The sequence below is a fragment of the Erythranthe guttata genome, chromosome 8 (genome assembly GCF_056151865.1).
Source record: "Erythranthe guttata isolate IM_541 chromosome 8, IM_541, whole genome shotgun sequence".
NCBI lineage: Eukaryota > Viridiplantae > Streptophyta > Magnoliopsida > Lamiales > Phrymaceae > Erythranthe > Erythranthe guttata.
Genome location: NC_142540.1, coordinates 5,663,061 through 5,681,077, shown reverse-complemented (window position 1 = coordinate 5,681,077; position 18,017 = coordinate 5,663,061). Strand labels below are relative to the sequence as shown.

General features: G+C 32.4%; 2 protein-coding genes and 1 non-coding gene across 3 annotated transcripts; 1 reads left to right on the top strand and 2 right to left on the bottom strand.

The window, feature by feature from the left end:
• Positions 1 to 491: 491 nt before the first annotated feature.
• LOC105976889 (CBS domain-containing protein CBSCBSPB3) lies at positions 492 to 8,672 on the bottom strand. Its single transcript, XM_013002153.2, has 14 exons — positions 8,073 to 8,672; positions 6,186 to 6,354; positions 5,787 to 5,919; positions 5,287 to 5,457; positions 4,764 to 4,842; positions 4,554 to 4,667; positions 4,397 to 4,463; positions 3,917 to 4,022; positions 3,759 to 3,817; positions 2,939 to 3,045; positions 2,715 to 2,851; positions 2,378 to 2,460; positions 2,201 to 2,290; positions 492 to 1,050 (listed from the first exon to the last, which is right to left on the bottom strand). Exons 1-14 carry the CDS (start codon positions 8,222 to 8,224, stop codon positions 871 to 873), a joined length of 1,647 nt encoding a protein of 548 aa, XP_012857607.2. The 5' UTR covers positions 8,225 to 8,672; the 3' UTR covers positions 492 to 870.
• A 1,946-nt stretch (positions 8,673 to 10,618) lies between these two features.
• On the top strand, positions 10,619 to 10,690 carry TRNAQ-UUG (transfer RNA glutamine (anticodon UUG)). Its single transcript has one exon. It is a non-coding gene; the product is annotated as a tRNA-Gln (tRNA).
• A 1,320-nt stretch (positions 10,691 to 12,010) lies between these two features.
• On the bottom strand, positions 12,011 to 17,582 carry LOC105976912 (fatty acid amide hydrolase-like). The gene is made up of 20 exons (XM_088821815.1): positions 16,949 to 17,582; positions 16,258 to 16,367; positions 15,484 to 15,544; positions 15,201 to 15,391; positions 14,981 to 15,110; positions 14,814 to 14,891; positions 14,559 to 14,706; positions 14,365 to 14,477; positions 14,158 to 14,233; positions 13,971 to 14,042; positions 13,796 to 13,850; positions 13,606 to 13,680; positions 13,424 to 13,504; positions 13,230 to 13,330; positions 13,011 to 13,103; positions 12,863 to 12,931; positions 12,664 to 12,728; positions 12,493 to 12,554; positions 12,304 to 12,399; positions 12,011 to 12,196 (listed from the first exon to the last, which is right to left on the bottom strand). The coding sequence occupies exons 1-20, from the start codon at positions 17,046 to 17,048 to the stop codon at positions 12,134 to 12,136; spliced, it is 1,839 nt and encodes a 612-aa protein (XP_088677941.1). The 5' UTR covers positions 17,049 to 17,582; the 3' UTR covers positions 12,011 to 12,133.
• Positions 17,583 to 18,017: the final 435 nt, after the last annotated feature.

Below are 18,017 nucleotides of genomic sequence, written 5' to 3'. Positions count from 1 at the left end.
ATTTTAAATAAAATACATATATAATTTAGAACCCACATATAAAGATTACATACAGGCAAAGGGCATCTTCCGTCTAAAATTTGTTTAAAATAAATTTAAGTATGGTTCAAGTTCGAGAAGTGATCTGCATCTAAAATTTTAAATTTGTTAAAAATAAATTGGAAGATTTTAGATGTCATAGTTATAAGATTCTTTAATTTATTTAAATTATTTTATTTTATTTTTTTGGTAAATGACAGTATCTGAAAGGAGATAAAAGGTTTGAAAGAATTAAAAATTAAATTTAAATAAATGTCCCGCATTTTCTAAAAATCGTCCCGCATTTATCATTTCAGATAAAACAAATATCTCATATTACTTAACTTGTTAGGTAGTCAATGCATAATTAATTAATTTTACCAATTTTACATTTGTTCATTAATTGTAGATAGAAGAAAGAACACACCACAAAGAAACATGAAAATGAAATCAATTGATGCACAAATAATCTCTTTAGAAGGGTAATACATTGACAAAATTGATGATCTTCCAATGGTGTAATAATATTACAAATGCACAAGTATGACAAAATGGGATGACAATTTTTGCTTGCCAACAGAGTCTAGAGGATCTAGACTCGAAACATTTACTTCGATCGTTTACATTTTTTGCTTCACGAATTCATCAATTGTTTTTTTGCCAGGCATCAAAATTTGCTATACTACTATTCCTTTTTTTACTTTGCTTTTGCTATTCGCCTCGTTTCTTGATCCCTTGTCAGTATTGCTTTCAAGATATTACACCAATTCGAAATATGTTCTTCCTCCATATGCATCATGATTTTGATGGCGAAGAAAAAACAAAAGGGCCGCTTTTTGTAAGAATCAAACATCATATGTTTGAACGCTTCAAGTAGACCATAGCTGTAATGCTTGTCAGAGCAACTGCTCCTGCAAATATTCCGTAGCGGAGAGAGCTTGACGATCGAGGTTTCTCTGCAGTTACGGTATCTAATAAAAGCTCCCTTGTCTGTTCGCTTGAATTGTGGCTCTCCAAATGCAACCTCAAAACCTGGTAAAATAAGACACGACATCAAGAAAAAGCCAAGCAACACCATTCGAGACAATTGTGAGCTCCGGAGTAAAGTAAACTGTTATTTTAAAGCAAAATGGCAAGACTAGTAGTCGGGATGTCGATTCTAGCAGCATTTCACACCAGGACATGCGAGATATGGTCAGGTGTGGAAATAGGAGCAGAAGTGAAAATCTAATTCCAGTTTTGTTCCCAAATTCTTTTGGAAAAATTGAACTTTTGGAAATTCGGAAATTGGAATGGAAAAAATTGATACAAAATCGGAAATTTTCGGATTAGAATCTGCGTAATTCGGAATTTCCATTATAAATGATACTGGATGATTCGGAATCTTCAGTAACCTATCATATAAGATATATATTATTGGTGTTATTTTTGAAAAACAAATATCGAAATTTTTGGAAATATTTTGGAAAATTAAAATCGGAAACGAATATGGTATCCAATCCCGTTACAAAAAAATTCGAAACATTGGGAATTTGAACTTTCGGAATTCGGAATGAAAAATATTGTTCCAAATTTGAAAAATTTCGGATCGGAATCGGAGGAATTGGGAAATTACGTTCCAATTTATACCCCTAGATATGACAGACTAGGAAATATGTAATGAAAGCTTCTCCGATTGAAAGATGATATTGAGAGATAAGCATTTTGAGGAAGTGTACTTATTTATAGGAAAAAATGTAATAGCTGATAATTTAGAAATTCACTATAACAATAAGGAAATAACATTAGCCAAAGTTACGATAATGGCATTCACCACATATCTAGCTTAATCATCTCTGCATCAGTGCAACTAGTAGTGGAGGTGGTTGTGGAATGCCGACTCAACATATAACAGAAGTTATAACTATTAACTGTCTGTTTGGTGCTATTCGGGCGTTTGAGGAGAAATAATAAAACAATTAGTTTTGTGAGTGAAATCAGGAAATTTTAGGGGTAATGGAATGAAAATGAGTTTGCGCAAGTTATTGGGAAATGACAACGTGATTTATTTCCACAAAAGATTCATTTGAATGAACGATTTTGACATACAACAGCGAAAGGACATTTTATGGCTCCGGGAAGGTATGATTATTATTTTTTTTTCAAGTAAATGAATCTGCATGTTCATTTCTATCATTCTGACCTTTAATCCCACCGATCTTGCATGGTTTACAGCACTCACAAGATCTTCATCTGTTGTGAGCAGAACTTTGTCACCTTCGTCATCTTCATACTGAGATAGTACCGAAAGAACATTATCAACCTTATAACTAAGAAAAACACAAAGGAAATCGCTATATATGTATGTCTATATACCCACCAAAAGTTGCGGGCAATTTTGATCATTGGATGCACCAACCCGTTGTGTAACAGCAGAAACAAGTTCGGATAAATTTTCTGAGCCTGGTTTGGAAGACGAAAATAAGAAGCATAAAGCATTATTAGAACAAACAGAAGATTTTCTCGTCATTAAACTTAATAAAAAATAATTTTAATTAATTTTAATTTTCAAGTTCCATTTCATATTTCACATTTGGGCGTCATGCTTACTTATTAAAGGACATAATCAGGGCTCTGTAAAACTAAATGGTTTTACGGCACATATTCAATGGCAGACAAATAAAAGATAGAAAGCCTTCAAATCTTTACACACTCACCATAGTTAAATCGGTGCACGCGTCCATTATTGTCCTTGAATTTGAAAGAAAACGTATTCCCGAGACCAAGAGATGGATATGCAGACTTTGCATGTTCCGTCCCTTCTGATGCCACATATTGGGACATAGATATCTCACTGAATAGAGGATCAAGCAAGATTAGTCGAGACACACATCTATCAATTATCGACAGAATAATTTAAAAGAAAAGCCAAAGCAAGAACCTGCGAGTGTCAAAATCGTCAGGGGCCTCCAAATTAAGTGCCGAATCCCAGAAATTTTGCATCACTGTAGTTGCCATATCGTTAGCAGTGCCAGGGCCACTTTCGACCTAGAGAGAAAGATTAAATGAACTTACTTTTCCTTCCATTGAAAAATAATACGCTGCCATATTCAGTAATTCTACATTGTTTCCATCAGCAAATAATCAACGATTGACAATGCAAGTTGCAGATCTGAAGAACCTCTGACCAGACAAAAATGTCTTATTTTCTGAAAATGAGGTGTAGAATAGTCCTTCGGAGAAGGGGAAGAAAAGAGTTGTTTTCTGATTTTTCTTCCTTTTTTTTTTTTAAATAACTAAATGAAATGAGAAAAATGAAGAAAGTTTCAAATGAGATGGCATGATCTAAGAAACGAAGCATAAATTAGCTGTATTTGTTATACATAGACTGGTGAAGAAAAAAGCATAAATTCCATTTCATAGAGATGTTCATCGCCACATTTTAAAAACAAGGGCAGCATCGAGTATCCCTTGACTCTTAAAAGGACACTTCTGACAAGATTGTTATTCAGTTCCACTTCTCAAAGACTCCTCTTATTTTATCAGAGCTCAATTCCTCATGTTACAGGTAAGAAAACGAGACGAGTATTTAGTATAGCAAACACATTCTCAGGCAAAGTTTTCATCAATTACTAGCCAATTTCCACACAGTACATCATATTGCATCATCAATAAAGCAGAAAGTATTAAGAAAAAAAACGAACATAGTGTGCACATGCAGCTGTACTTGATCTATCTTAACCAAGTAAAAGAGATTTTACCATAGAAAATGCTGCATGAGTTATCTGCAAGACATCTACACAGGCAGCTACACATCCCTCTGCCAAGAAACCAGTATTTCAATTTTTGAGAATTACAAAAAAAAAAAAAAAAAAAAAAAAAAAAAAAAAAAAAGAAGATTTATAGAACTAGTATTCACCTTTGTCGACAACTGGAAGATGCAAAAATTTCCCATCATGCATTAGATGCAATGCTTCGAGAATAGTTGTATCTATCGTTGCACATTCAGGGTTAGGCGTCATTACCTTGATAAAAAAAAAAAAAAAAAAGACATTGTATGGAAGCATGATAAGTGAACAGAAACATCTTGAACCAAACAGTGATTATCAGATGAAACTTATGGAAACACATTTCAGTAGATTTGCGATTTTCAAATCAAAAAAGAACTGCAGTAATTTTGATCCCAAAGTCAATGACAGCTTCTAATAATCGTGTATCCGACAGTTATTTAAGTCAATTGACTTGACTTGTAGTAAGGTGCAAAAGTAGCCCTACGATAAGTGTTTATATACATCATGAGGGTTCAAGAGTATATTAAGTTACTCAAGTAATTGATGCAATAAGAGGAGAATAGAGCATAATCTGAAAAATGGAACAATTAAAAACGAAGCTGTGGAACCTTTTCCACAAGAGTCAGCTCAGGAGAGAAGTTTTGCGCCACAACTCGCATAAGTATATCTTTTGAACTGAAATATAAGTCCAAAAAAATAATCATGAGTTAAGTCAATTTCGAACACATATTAAAAGAAGCTTAGTTTTGTATCAAAAGACTGTACGTGAGTATCCCCTGGATGTCGTTTCCTGTCATAATAAGAACAGAATTGACTCGTAATTCACGCATTCTTTTAGCAGCAACATGAACAGGATCTGAGGGTGATACAAATGCGACCCTGAAGGCGTGAAATTATTACAAACTTAGTGATACAAACAAGGCCAAGAAAGACATCTGCTCGTAGAAAGAAAAACACTAATCAAGTTTGACGTACCTAGAACTTTCAGAAATGATTGTGGATAGAGAAGGTTTGAATATGCGTTCCCTAAGTGTTTCTATAAATGCTGATGGGGCTGAAATACAGAATAAAATCAAAAAATACAAAGAAATCGTTATCAAGATTAGAAAGATAACTAAATTAATAAACAAGTCAACAAAAAAAAAATTACTAAACAATTATCAGTAAAGGCAAGTTTGCATATTCACCCTAACAAAATTTTATACTCAAGTTGATAGCATGCCTATGCCAGGAATTAAAAGTATCGGTCCGACATAACTTTACAATTGCCTAGGGGATTCATTTATACACATTGAAAGCCAATGTTCCTTATTGACGGTAAAAAATCAATACCTTCGTATGAACATAGGATTTGCGAGAAAGTGTCATATGTAAGTGAAAATTAATTTTCGAACACTCAGAAAATACTTTATTTTTGACACACATATAACTGATCTTCCTAACAAAATAAACAATATTTACAGAAAATAACCATTAAAATGGAAACGAAGTCACTAACCAGAGAAATTGCTTCCAAATTGACGTTCAACACCTTCAACCGCCGCTGCAATAGCACTTCCCTGCTCTGCAGCCTTCTCCATTCTCGATATGGCATCATAAAGGCATTTAGTGATATCTAGCAGTGCTATAACTTCACCATTCTCAACAACAGGAAGGTGACGAAATTTCCCTATTAAAATAGATAAATTGAGCACTGATATTTAAACAAATATGAAGGGTGATATAGTAATTATCTAATATATTCTGTTTTATATGAAGCAGAACCTCATGAGAGGTGTTCGTAACTTTGAAAGAGGAAAGTTTCCACTCGGTACTAAGACAGCGTACGTCAGTGTAATTAAAACCAGCTAAAGTTGGCCAATCTTCATATTTTTACACCTTGAAATCAATTCTCAAATGTGCTACGCGCACAAACTGAAACTATAAGTTTAGTTCACTACCAAATCATACAAATTTTCATGCAAATGATGTCTGCATTAAAGGAATAGAAAAAAGAACCTTGGACCATCTTCTGCAGAGCGTCAATAGCCAAAGAATCTGCGTTCACAAAAATTGGATTTCGTGTCATCACTTTTGAAACCATTGTCTGCTCTGGCCTCAACTCCTCTGCTATAACCCTCGTTGCTATGTCCTGTAGACAAAAAAAATCAGTAGCTTCAAGCATAAAAAACTTCAAAAATAAAATTCTGCACATAGACCTCGCTAACTTAAAGGGAAGCAAGTCGATTTCATGACAGTATAAGTAAATCTGATTAGATTTTGAGGCAAAACTACCTTCAAATTTTTGTTTCCTTCTTGTTTCCACTTAAGAAAACACACGAAAAACAAAAGGCAAAAAAAAAAAAAAAACAAAGCCAACAAAATAATACTACATACACGACACTCGTCAATACGTACCTTGTCAGTGACAATTCCCGAAAGCAAGGCATTGGCATCAGTTAGCAGAACGGCATCCACACGTCTGGATGCCATCCTCCTACACGCATCCGACACAGTGGTGCCCTCAGGAATCGTAAGTGCCTTAGATAAACGGAGTTTCTTCACAGTCCTCCCTCCAGCGAGATTTCTACATGTAGATATGTGTTAATTACAAATATAATCCCTTAGGTTTGGCCGAATTACAAGAATGCTATTGAAATTATTTATAACATTTCATAAAACTCAGGGGTCTGGTTGTTGTCTGATTTTATATTCGCTATATAGGCTAGGTATAATGTATCAGTATAATTACCATTTTATTAATTAATGTTTATACTTTTCTTAATTTAAGATATAACATAGCAGATATACATCTAAATTCGAATATAACATATATTTTCTTTAAAGTAGATATATATCGATTATTTTTTACCATTGTTAAAATATAAAGTCAAATAGTAAATTTTATATATAATTAGATAACAAAACTATAATATATTAAAAGTGAGAATTTTCAGGAAAAAGAATAGATAAAATATAACAAATTAATAAAAATCGAAAAAAAAAAATACCTTAGTGACAAATACCATCCCTTAGGTTGGACCTAATTACACAAAATCCCACTTAACTACAAAGATTTCAAAAACCATAAGTATTAAAATCCATTAGGTTGTATAAAGTACCACATCGGAAATTTTGCATTTTTACCACCTAGAAATCTAAATGGTCGTTTTTTAAACTTTATTGTGAAGATATTTTATTGGTAAATAGGCCAACCCTCAGGGATGGTACTTGTAATCAACCCTGTGGATATACAAAATTAAATAATTGATCTCAAACCATAAAATATCATCAATTTTACAACCAATTATGTTTGAGTTCGTCGGAGCATAGAGGTAAAATAGGCAACAACTGAATAATTGTACCGTAATCTTTGTACTTTGATATACTAGATGACTAAATAGGCAAATGAAATATAATTAAGAGATAGAGGTAACACATATAAAAGCAGATATGCATGAACACATCAAGTAATCTTTGGACAACATAGATATTGCGATCAGCATAGATGATGTCAAATAAATCACATAAAAGCTCAATCAAATGTTCGTGAAGTCCATAATGCCATATACTAGAGACATGCAGAGACAACGTAATCAAAACACCTCGAACACTCACACGAAGACTTACGAGCATGAAAGCATTGAATACTATTTAAAGAAAAATATTCCTATCCCCCCAACAATTTCATGCAATTTGCACCAATATAAAATAGCGTGCGTGATCCACATTCAGTACAGAGTAATTTGGTCATCTCCACGATGAATCTACAAATACCGATCAACTACTCTCGAGAGTGGGGGCTTGTGATGGGCCTAGCTTAAAGGGCTCATTAGCTGAATTTATCCTCAAAAATGCCTAACTAGATGGATTAACTTCAAAAGCGCTACCTTTCTTTAGCTGATGTCTAGTTTTTTTTTCCAATTAACTATTTGCTCTCAGTCTGAAATGAGAGTTCGATGATCTTAGCCGAGTCAAATTCTCGGCACCCCTAACAACAACGTTGTGTGCTGCATGCAGCAAACACCCAAAGAGTTGACGTCAGCTGACACAAATATACGGGCCTAGACCAATTCATTCCTACTAATACATATCAACCATTCAAACCGTATCCTTTCCAAAGATTTCAACTTTAACCTTCAAGCAGCAACTTTTATTTCCCAAATTAGAAACTAAATACATATAAATACGTGTACCAGTACCACACACACGCGCACATATACACAAATACATATGAAAAAACAACACATGCACAAATAGGCACAGAGAAATTTCTTGGGGCTTGGGGGTGGGGGGGGAGCTTACGAGTTAGAAGGCGAGGATGGCTTGGCGTTGGTGCCATTAGCAGCGGAGCCGTTCTCAGAAAGCGGCGCCGGTGACTTCTTCACGGCGGAGGGATTGCGCTTTTGGGCCATACTGTTGCGTCTCGGAGCCGGCGGGACTACAGAACCATTCATTTTTATTTTCTTTTAATTTATTGCAATTCGCATAAAATTAATGCGTAATTTTATGCTGGAGGGAACCTGGATTTCACCATTTTCGAGAATTGGAGAAATTTTTTTATTGAATCAATAGAGAGAGGGGTTAGGGCTCGAATATTTGGGGATGCCCTAACCCTTTAATCTCCTCTTCTTGACTTTTTGTTCAAACTGAAAATGAGAATTGAAGAGTTCTTTTGAAATTAAAACGTACCCACAGAAGCAATTTCAGATAATTCGATAGAGTATTTGTTTTAGGGCAAATTACGGCCACCCCTGAGCTATGGTCAAATTACGAAAACCCCCCTCATGTTTGGGTAATTACAGCCATCCCCCTCAACTATGTATTTATCTTATGAAAAGACCCCTCCTGAGGTAAATTTAGGGTTGTTAATTCGGTAAAAACGGACCAAAATTTCGGTACGCCAACATTTCATACCGTTTATCGAACAAAATATATTATTTGGTCCGGTAAATAACTGAATTACATAAATTTTACGTAAAAATATTTAAAAGGAGGGGAGTGGTTGTAATTACCTAAACAAAAGGGGTTTTTTCATAATTTAATCATACATCAGGGGTGGCCGTAATTTGCCCTTTGTTTTATAATAATAAATAATAATAAAATAATACTCCATAAATGTTTGATGAATTCAATAGAATAAAAACTAGTATAGACACTACATTAGAAAATTAGTTTGTTACCTGGGGAATTGAAATAACATGTTTTGTAATAAATCTGACTTTTATGAGTGGAACATGCTATACACATCTACATTATTAATTTTAATTTATGTGAATAGATTCAACTCGAAAATTTTATATTCCAATAAATTAATTATAATTATTGTAGTAAAATACCATAATTAAGTCAGATTGAATCCTCAAAATCTCTACTAAATTAAATTTCTTCAAACTTCTCTCTTCTAAATTTTAACTTGAAAATAAAATTAATTTTAACTTAATAATACCGTTACGACTTCAAACTTGATTTTGATCATTTTTAATTCCAAATTTTGCAAAACCCGAAAAATAGAATTTGTAGTATTCTGAGTTAGTTTTCTAATCCAACTTGAATCACCGAAATTGGATGTCGGACGGGAAAGATATACATGAATCAATGGATACTGTCCACAACTTTGATGTACTGAGTTATCTAAAATTCAAAATGTAACTCATTCATGCATAACTTTGTCACACGGCATCCAATCTAGCTAGCGGATTTAAGTTGTATTAGAAAGCTAACCCAAAGGAATACAGTTATCGTGTTTCGAATTTTGCCAAAATCAAAATAGAAATATGTCAAAATCAGGTTCGAAGTCAAAACGACATTAGTAAAATTGAAACGACATTTAACATTTCAGAAAAGAAAAATATACTATTTATTGTACAAATTCAAACTATAAAAAAACCATTGTTGCCGCGTCACCGCCTATAACTTCATGAAATGCTAATAGCAAATTCAAAATTATAATTTGTATTACTGAATTGCAAACAACAAACTACTTATGACTTCATCAAATGCAAACAACAAACAGGAAAAACAAAAAATCAGCATCATCTATTTACAAACACTGCCAGAGAAATAAATTGGTTTTGATGAGAATAAAAATAAATCGAAAAAATCATATGTAGTTCAGGGTGGAAAATTTTATTTATAGGAACGTTGCTTAGCGAGACTCAAATGTGTAATTTGAAACATTGGGTGAAATAGAAATTGCAATCCGTAGAAGTTGAACCGCAAACACAAAGGGCTCAAGAATAGCAAACGGTTTCTTCAAATAGCAGACGAAGAACAAGCAAACAGGTCCCAAAACCAAACAAACGAAAATATTTGGCTAGTGTTTGTTGAAGGTTCTAACTATGGCGGGATTTGAAAAAAAAAAATTCATATCAAAGAAGGGCAAAAGTACAACAAGAGCCGCGATAGGCGAGCCCGATGAATCTTCTCCCTCGAATCCAACGACTCATATCGCTCACGCTGCCTCACACTGGCCAATTATTTTTTTTCAGAAGCATACATAGTTTGGACGTAAAATTAAGCAAGGTGAAATCAATTCGATATAATAGACGCAAATTAAGCAAGGGAGAATCAATTGCCAATGGATGCACAGTTCCATGGAAAGTAAGCGTGGTTTCAATAAGCCATTTTCGGGAGCAAACGTTTTTTTGAGCACGGAGGATTACATATTTTCAGTCTAAAATGAAAATGCTCGAGTAACTTTTAGCAAATTAAACTTGAATGGTTTTTGTAAATTACTACTAAATGCCAAAAAAAAAAATGAAGCAGTTTTTCGTATTTCTGTTCAGAACTGTATGTTTACAAATATTGGCATTAGACAATATTTAACACGACCAAAGTGTAACCAAAGAGGTTCTATGGTGTAGTGGTTAGCACTCTGGACTTTGAATCCAGCGACCTGGGTTCGACTCCCGGTAGGACCTTTGTTTTTTCATAATGTTGTTAATTTTGTTTTTAGTTTTTACACCTGATGACTGAATTAATAATTTTATAATGTGTGTACTCACTCTGGGCTGGCTTTTTTACCAAATTATTTGTTATTTTAATGTTTCAATAAGATAATTTTGCTCTTATAAACATCGCTCTTAATTAAATTAATTAAAAATTAATTAATGATAATGGTATTTTAGTATTTAATATATTATTTTTGGTATAAACTATGTATATTTATTGACAATCTTAATATAACTTATTAACTTTATATATTTGTTATATTAGAAATATGGGGTTGTCTAGGGTCCGAGAGGGTGTACTTCTCGGACCATAAAATATTTAATCTGGTGCGTTTAAAATAATTAAATTTTAATCTTATCCATTGATTTTGTGTACGATCCTAGTACGACCTATCACTTCATATAAATTACTTAATTAATCATGTATATTCTCAAATCACTAAATTAAAAAATATGGTTAAAACAAATTAATTAAAATCTCTATTAAAATAATATTATAATAATCATAATCAACAAAATTACACGTTGAATAAAATCAAAAGTTCCCAAATGTCTTTCTCCAAAATCAAAATCAAACTTTCTGCAAATCTAGATATTTTTTTCTCCTTAGCTAACCTTCTTTAACCTTGTTATAGAATCTGTCATCAGATTAAAATGAATCTAGGGTTTCTTCGTGTTTTCGTTGCCCCTCTCGATTTTTTTTAATAGCAAAGACAACCAAGAAATTTATCGAGAAATATGGTGAGTGATATTAAAAAAAAAAAAGGACATTAGGATTGACAAAATCGTCTAGTTGTTGCCCTCAATGTAATACTATAAAAAGTCATTAATAGAAATTTAAATAAATTATAAAAATCATGTGTTTATCATCATATTGATCATCAATCATTTTGTTGGAAGAAAGGTTTACAGGGATAAACGCAGAAACATTGACGAAGAAGTTAATCGACAATATTTATGTTATTATTTTACGATCATCATTGCATGTAATTATTTTTAGTTATTAATTATTAGTTTATAATTAAGTTTTAGTATTAGGGGTTTTTATGTAATTTTAATTATAGGGCAGGTATCGTATATTTTTTACTGGGTACGTACTAACCCTACGTGACTCATTCTTATTGGGTGATTACGGTCCGAGAAGTACGACCCTAGACAACCCCTAGAAATATAGTAAATTATAGGTGTTAAAAATATACAAATACTGATTTTTTTTTTTTTTTTTTTTTTTTAAAGGCATCTTTCCTTTTCAATTCTATAAATATGTATTATTGAACATCTGCTGAAGGATTTGATGCAAGAAATCGAGTTCAAAATTATTATTAATCAATTCACTTAAAAAACTAAAATGCCAAAATGCAGCAGAATTAGAATTCTTATTCACAGTTGAAGGACTAATTATCAACATTAATTTTACTCCTTAGCAAGCAAGTCATAGAACACCTCTGGCTTCTTGCACTCTGTTATACATAGTGCCTGAAAATAAAATCAATAAATTAAAAAAAAAATATATATATATATATATATATATATATATATATATATATATATATATATATATATATAATGTAATGAAAACTTACTTGCATGGCTGATGCAATGTAAATCAGCATTGATTCAGACCATGGCTTCCCGATGAACTGGAGGCCGATAGGCAAGCCGGACTTATTGTATCCGATCTGCCAAAAATATATATATATTTAACGGTCGATAATCTTACAAGTCGAAAACTATAAATAAAAATAATTAAAACTTAATTGTGACCATCATACAGGAATAGTTACTGCAGGCAATCCCAGAAAATTTCCAGCTATCTGAAATCGTACTAACGCAGCTGAAAATATCGTACAAAAACAATTAGTTAATTCCTTCACTAAAAAAAACGCATCGTATAATCAACTGCGTAATTGGATTTTGTTACATATAATATAAGTATAGTTTACCTCCGTTTACGTAGTCTAGTTCACCGGTTTTTAGTGAATCGTCCCCTATCGTGTATGCAGTGACACTGTTCAAAACAATTTTTTTTAAGGTAATTAGTTAATATCGAAAAATTTAGTTGAAACTTTGTTTGCTATGCATATATATATAATAAAGAGCCCTTTAATTAATTAAATTATTTGAAGAGAATATTGTTCGTACCCGACGGTTGGAGTAACAATGACATCTGCAATAGAAAATATCTTCTGGTGGAATCGAAGTTGACGGTTCCTGCAAACGAAAAAACTTATGTATAAATATTTTTTCTTATTTTATATATATATATATATACATATGCATGTTAATTAACCTGATTTTCTGTGCATTGAGATACTCGTGGCTGTGGAAAGAACCGTATACGGAAAGACCTACTCGGACGTCCCATCCGAGCTCTTCCTTATTCCTGTTCCAGTATTTTATAAATATTATTTTAATTACGATGATATATCGATCGACGTCTAAATTAATTAAATCTTCGTTTAGTTATATGGACAAAAAAAAAAGAAGAAAATAAATTATGGGATGATACTTGTCTAGGTAGGTGGCAATTGATTGGCTGCATTCCGATCCGATTGTTAGATAATGCGATAAGCGCATGACTTCGATTTCCGGTATCGTCACATCTACAGTCTTTACAAAAAAAAAAAAAAAAAAGTGCAATCGAAAATTTAGATACATAGCGAAAATATTCAAAAATCGAAATCTTTTGAATTTTGTAATTACCTTCCAACCGTATTTGTTAGATAGTTCGGCGACAGCGTTGGAACAGCAGTTTCTGATGTCATCGCTACAGTCATCGAACCACTGATCCAGCAAAACAGAGAGACGCAAAAAATAATCACGATTTTTTTATATTAAAAATAAATGGAGAGAAAGAAAATGCACGACGAGAATGGACCACGAACCTTTCCATATTTCGCTATTTTCATGTCGGAAGACGTATAGTTTGCAGATTTCAGCATGGGCAGATCGATTTTCGGCTTTTTTTAATTTAATTTTTTGCAACAAAATTATATTATAATTAGATAATAAGTTTCGTCGATTTCGAATGAAGACTATAGAATATATACATATGGTGGTTTAATTAATTGATACCACTGTAATGCTAGAGTGATCAGATGGAACAAGGTTTCCAGCCATAGCTGCATAACTGGTTAAAAATTCCAACTATGGTTAGTTAAATAAATTTCAAGAATATATGTATGTATATGTACAAGAGTTGTAATTAACTAAAAAAAATTAAATTAATAAGCCAATCAAGAAAACTTACGCAATGAGCGAATCCTCGACCGTTGCTGCAAGAATTCCAATCATCCCAACTGTATAGTTTATGGGAAGAACTCTACAAATAAAACGAAGAAAAAAAATACGTCGGATCAAAATCAATATAGTTCAAAAAATACTATTCTTTTAATGTTGTATTTAATTTAAATAGATGCAGAAAAATCGATGCACACCCGTCGAGAGGCACACGTGCAAAAGTTGGTTTGAAGCCGACGACCCCACAAAGAGCTGCTGGAAGTCTAACAGATCCTAACCAATACATGAAATCAACCAGAAAAAAAAAACAATGAAAGTTATTTCGATGAAATATTATTGAAAATCGAACCATTTCTATAAATAAATAAAAAATTAAAATTGAAAAATGCAATAAAAAATTGTACCTCCTCCATCAACACCGAGTGCAACAGGGCATAATCCGGCAGCTACCACAGCAGCAGATCCACTCGAAGATCCTCCGGTAATCTTGTTTTTATCGTATGGATTTCTAGCGGCACTATTTATAATTAAAATAATTAAAGTTATGAAAAAATAAAATTCTAGAAAAATAAATAAATAAAACAATATGATTAATTACCCATAATGAGGATTTATGCCACTAATTCCTGCTCCGAGCTCGTGCATGTTTGTTTTTCCGACTATTATGGCACCGCATGAACGGAGGCGATTAACGCAACACGCGTCTTTATTACATTGTCTCACTTTGTGCATCCACTTTGTACCTCCTAGATAAATAAGTCGAATTAATACACGATTAGTCGATTACGAGCCGGTTAATTTTGCATGCAAGAAATTTAAACTGAATTATAACTTTTAAAAAACGGCGTAAAACCTGTAGTTGGATACGGCATACAATCAATCTCATCTTTAACAGCTACCGGCACTCCATCCAAGACTGATATCGGTTCTCCTATCGAAATAAACATGCACTCGTAATTTAAAAACAGGACAACGTAATAAATAAATAAATAAATAAATTAGAAAAATTCAACTACGCACCTCGTTCATAACGAAGAGTCGATTCTGCAGCCTGAGTTAGAATATCTTCCACATTGTAGTTGATAAAAAACGACATTTTCATCTTCGGACTTGATGAATCTTGAACACAAGCTATAAATCGACGCGCCACCTATATATTCAAGAAACGTGATTTTTTTCATTAAAATTGTATATATACATTTAAAATAAATAAAATGAACGAAGAATTCGACTAAAGTACCATCGTAGGAGTTGTTTCTCGATAAGTATAAGCTTTTGCGTAGTCCAAAATAGTCCATCTACGAAAGTTAAGTGGCGGAATATTCTTCGGTACATTTTCTAGTGACGATTCAATACAATCGAAAGCATGTTGCACTTTTTGCGGTGGGGATAAATCAGAGTCGATACATTTTACTTCTTTTTCGACAATTCCTGTTACAAAAAATAATTAATTATGCTTGAATTTCTTTTTATTTAATTTGTTGATAAAAAAAAAAAAAAAAAAAAAAAAAACGATACACTACCTTCGTAGGGGTGAGACGGAACAAAAAGAGGTGGTTCTTGTATATCGGCAAATGAGACGAGCTGCAAAATTAAGCCGTTTAATTCTCTGATAAAACTTCAATCCGATTTTTCTCTAATTCTTTTTTTTTTGAAATTAATTAAAGTAGATCATTGTAATAAAGTTGTAGCTTAATTCGCAGTAGCCAGCGTCGAATACAACATAACTAATTGATTAAAAATTTCAACCAAACCTACTTTCGTACCTAATTATAGCAATTTAATTAAGAAAACTTTTCGACGTTGCTTATTTTCGAGGATCAATAGCTTATATATAGCAGCAATATGAATATATAACAGCCAACTGTAAGAAATTGAAGGAGACTACGACGGCCTAGCAACAACGTGGGACGTCCAACGGCAAACTACATTTTCGTTACGTCCGTTTAATATATATATATGTACAACTGTATATATATAAATATGGAAGAGTATATTTAATTAATTTATAAAATAATTAATATCCATCCTCATTTAAATGTCATGTGGTCCATATTAGACAAATAATTCAACCATCTGATAGAGAATCTTCAACTGCAAAATTTAATGTTTTTTTTTTACTCTTTTAAGGCAACAAATTCACCTATTCTCATAACCAAATGAGAAGGACTCAGATGAATAAAAAAAATTAATTTATAACTAAATTGTAATTAAAGGGTTTTTTTTTTTTTTGAAAAAAATGCAATTATTATATATATAGGTACTAATTAATTAATAAGAAATTAAATAAAAAATACCATGTGGATTAAATTGTTCCTCTTCAAGAAGTAGAGCAATATGCCTCCAAGAATGGGCAACTCCAAACACCAAGCAAATATTTTCACCACAAGTCCAGCCATACGAGGAGCTATAATATAAATATAATTAATTAATTAATTAATCAAATTAAAAAAACAGAAATTAAATGAAATAATATTATTACACACACACAGTGTATGGCATTGCATGTCAACGCTACATATACATATATTATTATTATAGCCAAACAAATGAGTTAACTACAAAAAACACCGATGTATAATTTTGAATTGCTGAAAAAGTCCTCATGTTAAAAGAATTAGCAAGAAAACCCCTATGTTATGTTTTACGAAGCACACTGCCCCTTATTCTGTTTTTCGCGGTTGACTTAAATGAAATGACAAAATTACCCTCACATAAAATAAAATAAAATAAAATAAAATACTCAACCAAATGAAACAAATTGAAAACAAAATCCCACAAAGGAACCAAAAAAAAGAAGAAGAAATGGAGAGAGAAGGCACTGAATTTGTTCGCGCAGAATTATTTTTGGGCGAATCTGTAATTTCTGAAATTTATAATTTAATGGATATTTTGTTCTTTCCACTTTCCAGGGTGAAGAAAAGAAATTAATTAAAAAAAAAAAAAAAAAAAGGTGAAAACGGAAAATGAAAATAAGAAAGTCAAAACCTTTGACTTCGGGGTGGAGATAGAACTCGTCACTTTCGGGCCCGAGATCAACTTCATCAACGGGCCTGTAAACCACTCCTTCTGCCTTCAAAACTCCCATCCCTATATATATATGTGTGTGTTTTTGTGTATATATATGTATGTATGTATGTATGTATGTATGTATGTATGTATATATATGTATGTATGATCGGTGAAGAAAAAGAGTAGTGTTTGATCGTAAAATTATAGCAGTAATGGAGAAACAAAATGCATCAAACAACTCTTATAATAATAAAGGCCATTGAAATAAAATAGTGGGGGGTATAGATATAGATATAGAGATATAGAGATCATATCGGAGTATGGGGGTAGGGGTGGGGGTGGGGGTGGGGGTGGGGGTGGGATGGGGGGTGACGGAGATGGCAATGAAGAAATATGTAGGTGAAGTGCGTCACATGCATATAAATAAATTAAATATGGGTGACGAGAGAAAACAACACTACCGAGAAAAAGGAAATAAATAAATTAAAGAAGGTAGAAAGCGATGATCAGATATTATATATACAGGCCGGCTGTTTTTTTTTTTTTTTTTTTTTTTTTTTTTTTGTCAAAACCAGAAATAAACGGATTTTTGAAAAGCACAATATGCAAACATATCCACCGCATATTTTTCTAATATAATATAAATATTTAAAATGGGAAAAATATTTTTAGTCCCTTAAGTTTAACTCGGTTTCTTTTTTGGTCTTTCTTGATAACAAAAAACAGATTAGTCCCTCGTATTTAAAAAAAATTGAACACTTTTAGTCATTTTCGTTAATGTTTCATTCATTGCTAACCTCTGTAACACGAAAACTTCAATTTTTTAATGTTTCACATGTCCGACACTCGAGGACACCAGCCGGGACATGTTATGGGCCATTTTGTAATTTCTGATCAAATTTCCAAATATTTTTGGTGCTTCCTTATAATTTAATGATCAATCGCAAATTGATAGTTGATAATATTATTTATTTCAAATAAATCTGTTTCGAAATATATAAAAGAAAGTAATTACATATAAATAAAAAAAACTGGGAAAATTACA

Excerpts from the sequence above, each read along its gene's own strand:
- LOC105976889 (XM_013002153.2), bottom strand. The coding sequence starts at position 8,224 with ATGAATGGTTCTGTAGTCCCGCCGGCTCCGAGACGCAACAGTATGGCC. Across the intron at positions 6,355-8,072 it reads CCATCCTCGCCTTCTAACTC|AAATCTCGCTGGAGGGAGGA; the intron begins GTAAGCTCCCCC and ends ATCTACATGTAG. Across the intron at positions 2,461-2,714 it reads CGTGCACCGATTTAACTATG|GCTCAGAAAATTTATCCGAA; the intron begins GTGAGTGTGTAA and ends CTTCCAAACCAG.
- LOC105976912 (XM_088821815.1), bottom strand. The coding sequence starts at position 17,048 with ATGGGAGTTTTGAAGGCAGAAGGAGTGGTTTACAGGCCCGTTGATGAA. Across the intron at positions 14,892-14,980 it reads GACTCTTCGTTATGAACGAG|GAGAACCGATATCAGTCTTG; the intron begins GTGCGTAGTTGA and ends TTATTTCGATAG. Across the intron at positions 14,043-14,157 it reads GCACGTGTGCCTCTCGACGG|AGTTCTTCCCATAAACTATA; the intron begins GTGTGCATCGAT and ends TTTTATTTGTAG.